The sequence below is a fragment of the Artemia sp. Qi Xiang Cuo genome, chromosome 20, assembly GCF_049724085.1.
Source record: "Artemia sp. Qi Xiang Cuo chromosome 20, ASM4972408v1, whole genome shotgun sequence".
Lineage (NCBI taxonomy): Eukaryota > Metazoa > Arthropoda > Branchiopoda > Anostraca > Artemiidae > Artemia > Artemia sp. Qi Xiang Cuo.
In genome coordinates, this window is record NC_142813.1 from 32,048,680 (window position 1) to 32,061,546 (window position 12,867).

Sequence of the window (12,867 nt, forward strand, 5' to 3'; positions counted from 1 at the left end):
TTTATAGTTTGCCTCAAATTATAAAACAATTATAGTTTTGGGTGGTCTGCATACAAAGCTTGCTTACCAAAGAACAATTGGTAACCTCCTCAAAGGTAGTGGATGGAGCGACTGCATTGCCAAAGCAGGGATAACCACTCGAAAAAGCGCAGAAGCGGCAATAGTTGCTAAGCATATGTCAAGAACCCAGCAATTACACCAAGTGACACTAGCCTCACTTTACAGCCTTCAGCAACAAGCATACGAGGATAACCAGCTTGTCGAATGTCCAGATCTAGAAGAACAACTGGATTTTGAAGGCTGGGCTTAAGCGATGAAAAGTCAGTTTCCGCAGTTTGAATTTTGGGCACTTGTCATTGAACTCGAGGAACACCTGTTGTTGCTTGAAAAGTCGTATCGCTCTGCCGATTTCGAACTCTGCGTGGAAATTTTATAGCTCATAGCCCCATAGTTTCTCCTTTTCGACCATATTAATTACTCCCGTTGGCCCCCTGTTCACATACGCGATATGGTACTACTAGAAACAGATCATCCATATGCTTTTGAAGAGTTCATGAAAGGCAAGTTCACGATATCAAAATTGGGAAGAAGATTCTCAAATTTACCTCTGGACCAGGCACACGAGCAGCTAAACTGTGTTATTAAGGGTGTTGGAGGAGCTATAGGCATGCTGGGCGATCCTTCAGATCTTCGTCGCTGGTGCATCAGAGGCCCAGAAGTAGCCCGCTGCATCGACGAATTCGAACGTAGTCTTTCCATCTCTGATACTCATAACGACGGACACCATAGTGAGGCAAAGTCCCACCATAAGAGTTTTCTATTGAACGTTTCCAGTCTCGTAACAACTATTTTGGAAATGAGGAATTCTTTTCAGGAAAGAACGACATATCTCATTGTTTTAAGTATGAATGTCGTTATTGAACCAGGAAAGCCGATTTCAAGCCTCAAAGCCCTGGACAAACAGCATTACGAACAGTATGTGAAGGAACGCCTCGTTGAATGCTCCAAGCCAATAACAGCTCTGTTGGTCCAGAACTGCATTGCCATATATGGGGGGTCTAAGAAGAAAAAACCAACCTCAGCGAAAACCCAGCTCAGCACCACTAGAAATGATGTATCACTGTTTGGAGCACTTTATGTGGGCTGTGTTGCTCGAGGAGGCGACATGGATGCCTTCTTCAAACACGAAAACAGTCAGTATCCACCGACTTTGGCGTCTGATGGCCAGATCCGTGTTGGCAACAAGGCTGAACTTGCAGATGTCTTAATCAGCTTAACCCCAGCTTCTGAGGTTAACGTTCCAAATGTTACAGCGAAACTGACAGACGGAGCTGCTCTGGTGTAAATGTTGAACCCAGCAAATTCAAAGACCTTCAGAGGGTATGCAAAAAACCTGTTTTTTTCCCATGACAGAGTACCAGCTCAGATATGTTGAGAGACTTGACCTCGTATTCGATGCTTACAGATTGGATAGCTGGTCACCTGTCAGAAGTCAGAGAGGAAAGGGTTCACGAATTAAAGTTGTTCCGAACGCACATATCACATTGAAGTGAAAAAAATTCCTGCAAGAAGATGCAGACAAAACAGACTTGTTAAACCAGCTATCCCATGTTGTCGTGAAAAAGGTTTCCAACGTCAAAACGAGTAAATTGCACTACTGGAAACACGTACATTGCTAGCCATGCATTCGAAGAGCAGAACCTCACCCGGTTATGTTCACACGAAGAGGCTGACACCCGCCTTTTGCTTCACGCTTGTGACACAGTTTTACAAGGACATGTGTCAATTCTCATACGAACGGTGGACAAAGACGTAATTGCGATTGCGACCTCATGCTTCGATCGCATTGGAGTATCCGGATTATTTATTGCGTTTGGTGTCGGTAACAACCTTAAGTACGTTCCCATTCACGAAATAGTTCGAACACTCAGGCCGAAGAAATCACAGGCACTTTCGTTCTTCCACGCGTTTACAAGATGAGATACCGTTTCTTCTTTTATCCACCACTCAAAGAGGCAGTTCTTTGTGACTTGGCAAAATATTCCAGGACTGAAATATTTCAACTGACAAAGCAGCCTCCCCAAGTGACAGAACTGCAAGTACACAACCTTGAACGCTTTGTCATGAAGACAAACGACGTAAAACAAGACTGCAACAAGGTGACAAAAAAAGACCAAGAACATGCAGAGACTTCCTTCAGCTAGTGCTTCGCTTTTACATGTCCTTAGAGCTGCGCTACAGTCAGGTCACGTGTGGAGTCGTAGCCTGGAATCAACACCCTTCCTTATTTTTCTGACTTTGGCTGGGTTAGAGGCACCAATGGAAACTGGCTTCCCAATTGGTTAGGATCCCTTCCACCAGCGTCAAAAGTCTGTCGCGAAACAGTGCGTTGTATTTGCAAAAAAGGCTGTGAAAGAAGATGCAGCTGGAGGAAATTTTACCTCAACTGTAGCCCATTATGTTGGTGCAAATCAAAGTGCTTTAATTGTTGAACATGTGATTATTTTATTTTTTTTACCAGAAGATTCGATTGATCTCTTTGTGTTCCTGATAAAATCATAATTCTTAAACACTTTAATCCGTCCGCTAGCTTCTGTTGATTCATTTACAATAAATGAAGAGGTGAAGAGTAAACAAGTATTTAACGGATTTTGGTTTAACAAATGTAAACAAAGGCCATAAATTGGACGCATCTTGGTCTCATACTTATGCAATTTGTACTGTACAGACTGTACTACTACTAGGCGTATGTCGGAATGACAAAACGATATTTAAAACTGCTGCATTAATTACTCCACTCCAGCCTGTTATATCGGGATCATGACCCTCGCGCGATTCGGAAAATTGGCAGTTTCTTCCGCCGTCTTCGATTTTAGACCCCAAGCGGATCAACGGTACACTAAGGTATATTTATGTGCATATATGTGCGTTTTCAGAATCTGAAGAATTGACTGCTACTAATCCACCCATTCGAAGTCATTACTTCTTGTTTTAACAAAACTTGAATTTTTCTACCGCCATCATGAATCTGAAGCGCATAGCAACACTACGGTGCAACTTAGGTTAGTTTTACATTCATATTCGGAACTTTTGCCATCAATTACACCATACTGGCCTATTTGAGCAGTCAGATCTTTTCATTTTGACAAACTTCCTTTTTCGCCCGCCATCTTGAATTTGAGGCATCTAACGGCACTACGGTACAACTTAGGTTATTTGTAAGCTCATATTTGGAACTTGTGCCGTCGATTACCCCTTAGTAGCCTATTTGAACGGCCATGTCTTCTCATTTTGACAAACTCGTATTTTCGTCTGCCATCTTGGATTTCAAGCCACCTAGCGGCGTTCTGAGGAAAAATGTCGCTTGTGTAATCGAGTCATATTAAACTGCAGGCTCGAAAGTACATCTCAGCCAATTTTGGTGCTTTCCTCATACACAGAAGCATTTTCGTGCTTTTGGCCCGCACAATAGCCTATTTTAGAGAGGATTAGGTACAAAAATCCAGGAGGCGCGATGAAGCTAGGTTTAACTATCTAATAAACCTTATACTGCATTTTCACATTATTCGTCAATTTTTTCAAACATATTATACATTTTCTTATCTGTTTCAGCAGCCTAACACCAAAGGCGTCGGACACCTCTCCCCCTCCCTGCCAAATATGATCAGCAAGCTGGTAAAAAAAGAAAAAAGAAAAAAAAAAGACGTGAACCACCACGATTTAGTCAAAAATTGAAACAAACACCATGTCAGTCGGTAAATAATTCGGTAAAACCTCCCCCCTCACCTCAATAACAGATTCCCAACAATTTGGACTTAGACCTGGGCATAGTATTATTAATTATCCAAGAAATTAGCCATTTTGTTTGAAATTGCCCAACGATCAGATGACAAAAACCTCGGGTTCAACATAATTGTGATCAGATGTATTTGGGGAATCCCTTTCATAAAAACCTTATATGCCTCCGGGGCATATTTTTACAATACTTGCCCTCAGGTTCCCGGGGGGGGGGGTGTGTTATCCCTTTTTTATTATATGATCTTTGGTCTATTTTGAACAAAATGGCTATATAAAAATTCGGTCTGACGCATATGGGGAGAAGGGTTGGAGGAAGGGAAGGGGGGGGGGGGCTAGTTGCCATTGGATCACTTTTTACTCTTAAAGATAACTAGAACTTTCAATTTCTAATAATTTGAGTCCCCTCCGAGGCTTATACGACCACTTTTTCCATAAAAACCTTATATACCCCCCAGGGCATTACAATCCTCCCAAAGGCTCTAAGGGGGGGGGGGTATGTTGAGCGCGATTTTTTTTTATCTCATCGTTGGAATATTTCAAACACGCTGGCAATCTTAAAATTTTTGATCGGATGCATTTGGGGAAAGAGTGTTTTTGTGTGTGTGTGGGTGGGTGGGGGGTAGATACCCTTCGATCCTTTTGACTCATAAAAAGATAACTAGAGTTTTTAATTTCCAATCAAATGAGCCAGATCTGAAGTTTATACAACCATCCCTTACATAAAACCTTATATGCCCCCGGGGCATAACTTAAAACACTTGCCCCCAGGCTCTGAGAGTTTGTGTTGACCCCGGAGTTTCTGTTATTTGATGTTTAAACTATTTTCAACAAATTGGCTATCTTAAAATTTTTATCGGATGAGTTTAGGGAAAAAAAGAGCATGGGAAGGGGGGCTAGTTGGCTTCCGATCTCTTTTGAAGCTTAAAAAGTGAACTAGAAGTTTCAATTTCCAATTAAATGAGCCATCTCTGAAGTTTAAACAAGCATCCCTTCTATAAGAACCATATATTCTCGAGGGCATAACTCACAACGCCTGCCCCCGGTCCCTGGGGGGGGGTCGACTCCGGAGTTTTTGTTAGCTGGTCTTTGAACTATTTTTAACAAAATTGCTATCTCAAAATTTTTATCGGATACATTTGGGGAAAAAGGACGTTGGGGACTGGGGGGGGGGGCGCTAGTTGCCCTCCGATCAGTTTTGACTCTTAAAAAAGGCACTAGAACTTCCGATTTCCAATCAAAAGAGCCCCCTCCGAACCTTATAGGATCACCTCTTCCATATGAAGTGCCTCTGAAAAAAAAAAATAATCATAATAGAACATTAATATGAAACAAATTGAATATGTAAAAAACATATAAAATATATAAAATGCTTGTTTGAATATATAAAATATATAATAAACATACAAAAAATATGTAAAATGTGTTATGAAAATATAAAACTTGCTTGTTTAGGTTTTATTTAAGCAAAAAATATTAGTTGAATATGAGAAGTCCTTAAAGAAACAATAGAATATTTCTTCTTCTTCTTAAGATCCGGCAAGTTACCCCATTACCTTTATATTTGAAGCCTATAACCCTATGAGGAGGAATAGTTCAAAATGCCATACCTCTAATAGATCAATAACCCGTGTCATTTGGCTGTAGATTAAAACCCTATGTCCTTCATCCTTTAATCGCTTGAGAAGAGCATCGAGAACTCGCATCTTGCCCGAATCAGCAATCAAGCTTTGTTTGTCTAAAACGAACAAAATACATGAAACAAGATAGAAGCAATATATTAAGAACTAGACAGGTGAGGAAGACCAAATAAGTAAAACCTTGACAGTCAAAACATGTGAGGTGGAGTCACAGGGTGTAACAGCGGATGCCAAGTTGTACCATGCAACCCACATCAAAAGTCCTTGATCCTGAACATGAGACTTATTGACAAATATTTGAGATTTTTTTTCAATAAAAAGAGCTAAATAACAAAAATGTCGGGCTTTATTCTAATTCCTGTTACCCTTAAGTCTCGTACGGTAGCACATTTGGCCAACTTCGGTACACCCTACCCAAGTGTAAAATTATAGAAAAATGTATATTTCCGATACGAATTTGTACAAATAGTCATTTTATCATTATTGATAAATTTCTTCGCAAACTTATTTTTACTTTTAAGATAAAATGTATTCACGATTAAATACGCTTTCAACAATACGCTATTCTGTTCCCCCGAAAGCCCCTTGGCTTTTCCTTCTTTTATTCAATTGCAAATTATATATATATATATATATATATATATATATATTTTTGTTTATTTTTTCTTATCAAGTATTATTTTCCAAATGATAGGAGTGGAATTTTTACAGGGGGAATCAAAGACGCCGCATATGTGTGTGGATACTCAGGGTCCTTGTAAAAAAAGGACACTCAACTTAGCAAAAACAAAACAAAAAGTAAACAAATAAATAGAAATATCACCCAGAGGTAATTTAGAATTTTCGAAGAGTACACAGAAAAACAAACAACATGGACTTTATTATAAAAAAAACAACAAAAAAACAAAAAAAACGTGAATCGTAAAATAAACAATCAAAAACTTTAAAAATGCAGTAGCAACTTTAATTTTAGTTGGCGAAAAGGACTTCAAAACCGTTAAGGAAATGAACAATGAGAAAAAGGTATACAGAGAGATGAATGATAGTATATCCCCATTATAGAAAGAAAAAAATGAGACCTTCGGTGCAAAGGCCCCATGCAGTGTTGCAGTAACTCTAATGGGCTAGAGTTGCGGAGTAATGCTTGCGACTGTGACCCTCACGTAAGAACTTGCGTGTTCCGTTTTTCATTTGTTGTCTATCCTGGCATTAGGTAACTCCAGAATTCAGTTTTGTGTGGATAAAGCAATAATAAAAATGATACACAGAAGACCGCTTTTTATAGAGCACTGTATCTACAAAGTTTCGACTTTGATAACCTGCTTCATAGCCATGAACAATTTTTTGTGGTTATGAACAGGCTGTAAACAACGGTTTTACGGATATGAAGACATAGTTTTGTGTAGAACAAACCCTAAAAGCTCGTTTGGCACTTGCTTCTAGGGAACGTAGGTTCTGCAAGCTATCAGGTTGGACTTGAACTGCCCGAAAACGTAAATAAAACCGTAAATACTAATTATCTCGATATTTTAAATGTATAATATGAAATTTTAAAAGGACACTAGCCTGAGATTGATATTCCCAATAAATTTTATATATTCTTGGAAATTCCCTAAAGTACTAATACTGATACTACGTCACAGGACCTCGCAAAACTCTACAGGCTTCACTTCCATTCACTCGCATCATAGCTTTATATTTTACCCCCTCTCGTGATTAAAATTATTAAGGTTTCTACTTCTTTGAAATTTTCCCTCACGATCTTACCGACACAATTCGAAGACGTCCTGTTTTTGATTTGGTCTCTACTGAACTGCAGAAAAGCACAACAACAATGAGAATTTTAAAATTTGAAAATCTAATTTTTCTTCTGAGCTAAACTAATCTATTATCTATAGTAATTACATAATTGGTCAGTGTCTGTAACACCCAGTATATCACAAATCTGAAAAAAAAAAAATCATGTGACGGTACACAACCCGTAACAATTTCTCCAGGGTACTTCTACAATCAGAGTCAGTTGAGTTTTCGGATACTCACACGAGAATATACGTTTTTAATCTATTTTTTTTTTATGCCTGAAGCCCAAAAGCAAGCGAGTATACTTCATTATAGAAAAGCAAACAATCAGTAGCTTTCATAAAAAGAAGACGAAGTTTTAACACAGTTTGGTAAGTATGCCCTGTTTTGTCTCAGGGCTAAGGGTTCGGGAAAAATTAAAGATTTTTTATCCGATTGGGGGGGGGGGGGTGTTAATTGGGCTACAAATTTTATGGTTGGGGGAAGGCGGAAAATCTTTTTTTTTGCAGAAAACTGGTAACCTAACCTAGTATTCACTAGCCATCAAATAAAACAATAATAAGATAAAATTTAATGAATTTTGGCTGCTTATGGCATAAACGAAAACTCATCAATTTAAACATGTACAAAAGAAGCTTAACTAAACTAATCTAAAAGCTGAAAAAAAGACCAACCGGGAAGAATCATTTTGGACCAGCCATGTTTTGTTGTCAAAGATGAAATCCCACCACTTTCCTCTGGAGAAAAACTAATTTTAACAGGCGAGGGAGTGGGTAGGCAGCCCTTCATCATAATCACAGTCTCTTCCTGATTGCAACAGTGGACAAGATTTTCTAGCTTCCAGCTGGCACTCCTATCACTGCAATAAACTCCTCTGAACTGAGCACTGGCCTGAAATGAACAAATTACAAAACTAAGAAAAGAATTGCGCATTAAGCAGTGATCATACTTATGGCTAGCACGATTTTCATACCTAGGCCTTAAGGACGTAAGAATAAAATTATGAAAGTCACATTGTTTACGTTGCAACGATTCTTAAAGTTTACGTTGCAACGATTCTTATTTCAAAGGGCAAGGGTTTAACCCTTGTAAGTTCTAGCCCCTCCTCTCCTCTTAAATACGTCCCAACTAGGCATGTATCTAGCCAAACATTCCTTATACATGAAGGTCTAGCTAGATAATCTATGTTTACGTTGCTGGATTAAACATAAACCAATTTGAGGAAGCTGGTGTCAACGGAAGCTTCCGGATTGGCTAAATTCATAGCCCCTGCGATTTCTTATTGGCTATACAAATTTTTATGGCTATTACGAATTAGTTTGAAGGCTGTAGGATTGGCTATAGACCAATTCAACCAAGGACTAAATTCTCCGCCTGAGCGAACGTCACCAGAAATAAAACCTTTCCATTACCATTATTTTCCTATTGCGACTTGTTAGGGCAACTAAATGAGTGACAAAGCGACATAGGGAGTTGAAAGGGTGGATTGTGGACTGGTTTGATCTTTTTCTAGAAACTATTGAACAACAATAATTAGTTAGGTCTCAATTATTGCTTTTCGTTAACAATTCTTGAAGAGAAGTAGCTACAGTAGCTAGTAAACAGACATATATTCCAAGTAAAAAGACAAAATAACTGAGTTAGAAGTACACCTTAGATTATGTTATACACTTAAATTTCTTAAATATGGTAGTTTGGAATAACTAAAGCTAATAAAAGCTTTATTTACTTTCTTTCCGTTACTTTAAGGGTTTAAAAATGAAATCTCCCCAAGAAACAGTTGCATGCACTTCTTTTCTTTTTTCTTTATTTTACCAAGATTCATGGCACCATCAATTTTTCCGTTTTATAATGCTCGTCTTAGAGGACATTAGACAATTAACAGTTGTACGATTGCGCAATCCATATAAACAAACAGATTTCCAGCAGAATGGACAGCATAATTTCATGAGGATCAATCAATGGCCTAAACCTCTAGTGAAGACGGTGACAATTCCTAAAAGGGGCTGTGCCGCTATTTTACGGTAGGTAGCATAACTTGGGTAGACCTTAGTTATAGCTAGATAGCTAGCTTTACCATTAATGTTTTCAAAGTCATCCGATGAAGATGTCGGTTATCCATAATCAAAACACGTGGATTTTCAAACATATTAATCATAACACACAACTTTGATTTTAATGATTTTGAGATAAATACATCGTTGGTTCTTATTATTACCTTTCAATCGACTGATGAAGTCTAAGAAAGGGCATATATATATATATATATATATATATATATATATATATATATATATATATATATATATATATATATATATATATATATATATATATATATATATATATATAATTCATTGTGATTTTTCTACTTACAAAACATAGTTGGCAAATTGAAACAAAACTCAACTAAAAGACTTTTGTAGTTAACTTATTTTGATTTTGCATGACCAGGGTACAAAAATTTAGTTTTCGAGCAGTTCCGACAATGTAGCAAATATGAATATGGCTCTTCTTGTTTCTAAAATAAAAGCTATAAAATAAAGTAAAAATTAGTTTCTGAAGATTGTAAATACAACACAATTTGACGTTGAAGGAATTTAAGTATTCTTACCTACCATTGAACATTGGCAAAAAATTGTTGTGTGATTCCACCTTACTGAATTTTGGGATCATCTTATTTTGGGAAAACTTTTGAATCTGAGTTGGAAAATACATTTAAAATATTGAGTGTACACGGATCGACGTTTGCCCGTTACCCAAAAGCTACAATTTTGTTTACGGTTTATTTATCCACAGTATGGCCTCATAACTGCATGGTCCTTATGTAGATACTTCCTTTGTCAGTCATCGATTTGACCATATGTTCAACCGAAACAGTGAATGTTTGCCCGCAAGGTTTTCTTCTTTCCTTTTTTATAGTTTTTTTTTTTTAATATTTTCTTCGTGCTTCTTGTGAGTGCCATTTCCCACAAGTCGAATTGATTTAATCCACAAAACAAATGACGAAAAAAAAAAAAAAAAAAAAAAAAAAAAAAAAAAAAAAAAAAACAGAGACAATTTTGATTTTAAGTACCAATCATACGGGAAGGGGGTTCATTGTTTTTTGGTCATCTATTTAAGTGCAGGTAATATATTTAAAGCACATCTCCGTTTAGACTTTGTCAAGTAGAATCCTTATTAATAATGGCCAAAACGTTTTTTGACTTTTTTGTATCAAGCCCCATTTTCAGGAAATGTTTTAAGAACCGCGAAAATTTAAGAGCCAATAAAATATTTTGACATGAGAATCTCAGAAAATGGATTTAATCGATTTATCGACGTGACCCCTGACTGACTCATATAACTGAAATATGAAATGGAAATTATTCTTTTTTTGTATGTTAAAATAATACCCTCTCCCTCATTACTCGACATTCAATTTCATTTCCACCTGAACAAAGCTACAGTGGTTCCTTTTTAAGCCAGTATTCTGAAGATTACTTAATTTTTTTTTTTACATTGTTAACTAAACGCCAATGAATACTTTTGTCTTAGCGTGTCCCTTTTATTCTTTTCATTCTACGAGTTAATTATTATCATACTTTATTTCATTAAGCTAAATTCGATCTTCCATATCCCAGGCATGCAGTTAGTCATATGGCAACTATTTAAGAGGGCAATTAGTGAGCTTTGACAGGAATTTAATACTACAGATTATATTACAGACCAATTGATACTGAGAAAGAAATACTGAATGTTCTATTTAATTAGTTAATTAAACCGCGACCAATTATACCAAACTTTCTGCCGAAGTCATAGTTGGTGACATTGACATTGCAGATGACATTACAATGCTACAGTCGCGCAGGCAACGTCTGCAAGAGCTTCTAAACAGGGTCAGCGAAAAAGCAAGCCAACTTGGCCTAAGAATAAATTCGAGCAAAACCAAAACAATGGCGACTACTGATTCCCCAGTTCATATCAGATGTGGAAATGAGGAAATCGAACAGGTCGCGGAATTCAGGGATCTTGGAAGTATAGTGGAGAATACGTGATCAACATACAAAGAAATAATGACCAGATATTGATATTAACAAACCCTACAATGCTTTATCGTAAAAAAAGTTTGTAAAGAAAGTACCGGTTTTTTCTCTGATTAAACTAAACCGGATATTTTACAACGAACACCAGACCTGATCCTACAGGGTCTGCTTAAGAGCTTCTGTAATTTATTTGCTTAGTGGTTTATAAAAGTAATTCCAATTAAAATAAGAGTTGCATCTGTATGAATGGCCGATTAAGAAAGAATTGAATTTTTATTTAACCTATTTAAACCGGACACTATTATCCAAAAAGGACTAGACTGGAGTCCAAGGACATTTACTTTCCAGGCACCAGCAGGCTTAAATATCCCATAGTTTGGGGCAACAAGCACTATTCTAGGGCCTTGTCTAGTTTTTCCTGTAACTATAAGATCATTAGTCACAACAGTTTCCGTCATCAGTTCTTGCTTTTTCAGTGGCTTAAGTCCTTTGAAGTCCTTCACTGTGCACTCCTAGAGTGTCATCTCAAAATTTTCTGAATGAAAAACAAACAGGAAAAATAAAATGAAGAAACAATAGGACAAATTAGACTGAAAAATATCCTTATTGTTTGTCCTTTTTTTCTTTTTCGTTTTTCATTCATCATTCATAGCCAGTGTAGTCTTGCAACCTATGTAAGGGCTCCTATAATGTGTTGGTCCGCTGGTCACTGAGTATGAACAACTTATTAGAATTTAAACTAAAACTTGTTTAAAAAAAAAAACCGACTCCATCTAGCATTTGACGTTTCTTGGTATTTTTTCACGCTCCGTAATTAAGTTTTTTTTTTCAGAAACTGAGATCAAACACTTATTACTATACTAATTTTGCCTTATTATTGCGCAGAAAACATACTAAGAAACACGAAGTTCTAGATGGCGTAGTGATTTTTTCAATCCTAGTGCTAATTTCTACTCTTATACGTCACAAATACCTTTGCTACATGCTTTAAAATAACAGTTGAATTGGGAGTTACCTTTAATAACGGTTGGTAAAGGAAACTTGGATATTCCAACCAATACCCCTCATGTAAAACAGGCTGTTTTTCTATATGTGATATTTCAGGCAACCACTCATCACTCGTTTCCAATATTCCCCTTATCCTTAAAGCTTTATTCTTCTTCTTCGTTCTCATCATCCTGTGCTCTATTGTCTCTTTCATTGGACCTATCACAATATTGCCACATTCATAAAGTCTAGATTTATAAGAGGAAAACACCAAGGAACTCATCACAGGACTGTTTATCACAGAGGAAGGAGATATCTTAAAACTGGGTCTAAATAGTAGTGACCTTCTTCGAACTGGTCGAATTTCGTCATGCCATATTGACTCGTGGTAAATAATTGGTGATTTTTGTAGATACCTTAAGTAGTCTTTTAACCTTAAAAAAACACATGAATTAAGGGTTATTTCTCAAAAAAAAATTTCAGGCGCATGTCAAACATACAAATATGAATAAAATATTGGCATATTTGGTTAAACAGATACCCCCCCCCCTACCTGAAGAGGCACGGGGGAGAGAAACAGACTAAATAATGCAGATGAATATGTATTTTGGACAAGGATC

At 37.0% G+C, this 12,867-nt stretch overlaps 1 protein-coding gene across 1 annotated transcript in view; it reads right to left on the bottom strand.

Moving 5' to 3' along the window:
* LOC148940102 (chromatin-remodeling ATPase INO80-like) overlaps positions 1–12,867 on the bottom strand; it is a gene marked incomplete at its 5' end in the record, with an annotated part of 70,721 nt that overhangs the window by 38,429 nt on the left and 19,425 nt on the right. Inside the window, 3 exons of the mRNA XM_089106074.1 lie at positions 5,406–5,533; positions 7,910–8,126; positions 12,276–12,681. Of these exons, the coding sequence (XP_088962200.1) occupies positions 5,406–5,533; positions 7,910–8,126; positions 12,276–12,681 (751 nt within the window). The remainder of the gene's footprint in view (positions 1–5,405; positions 5,534–7,909; positions 8,127–12,275; positions 12,682–12,867) is intronic.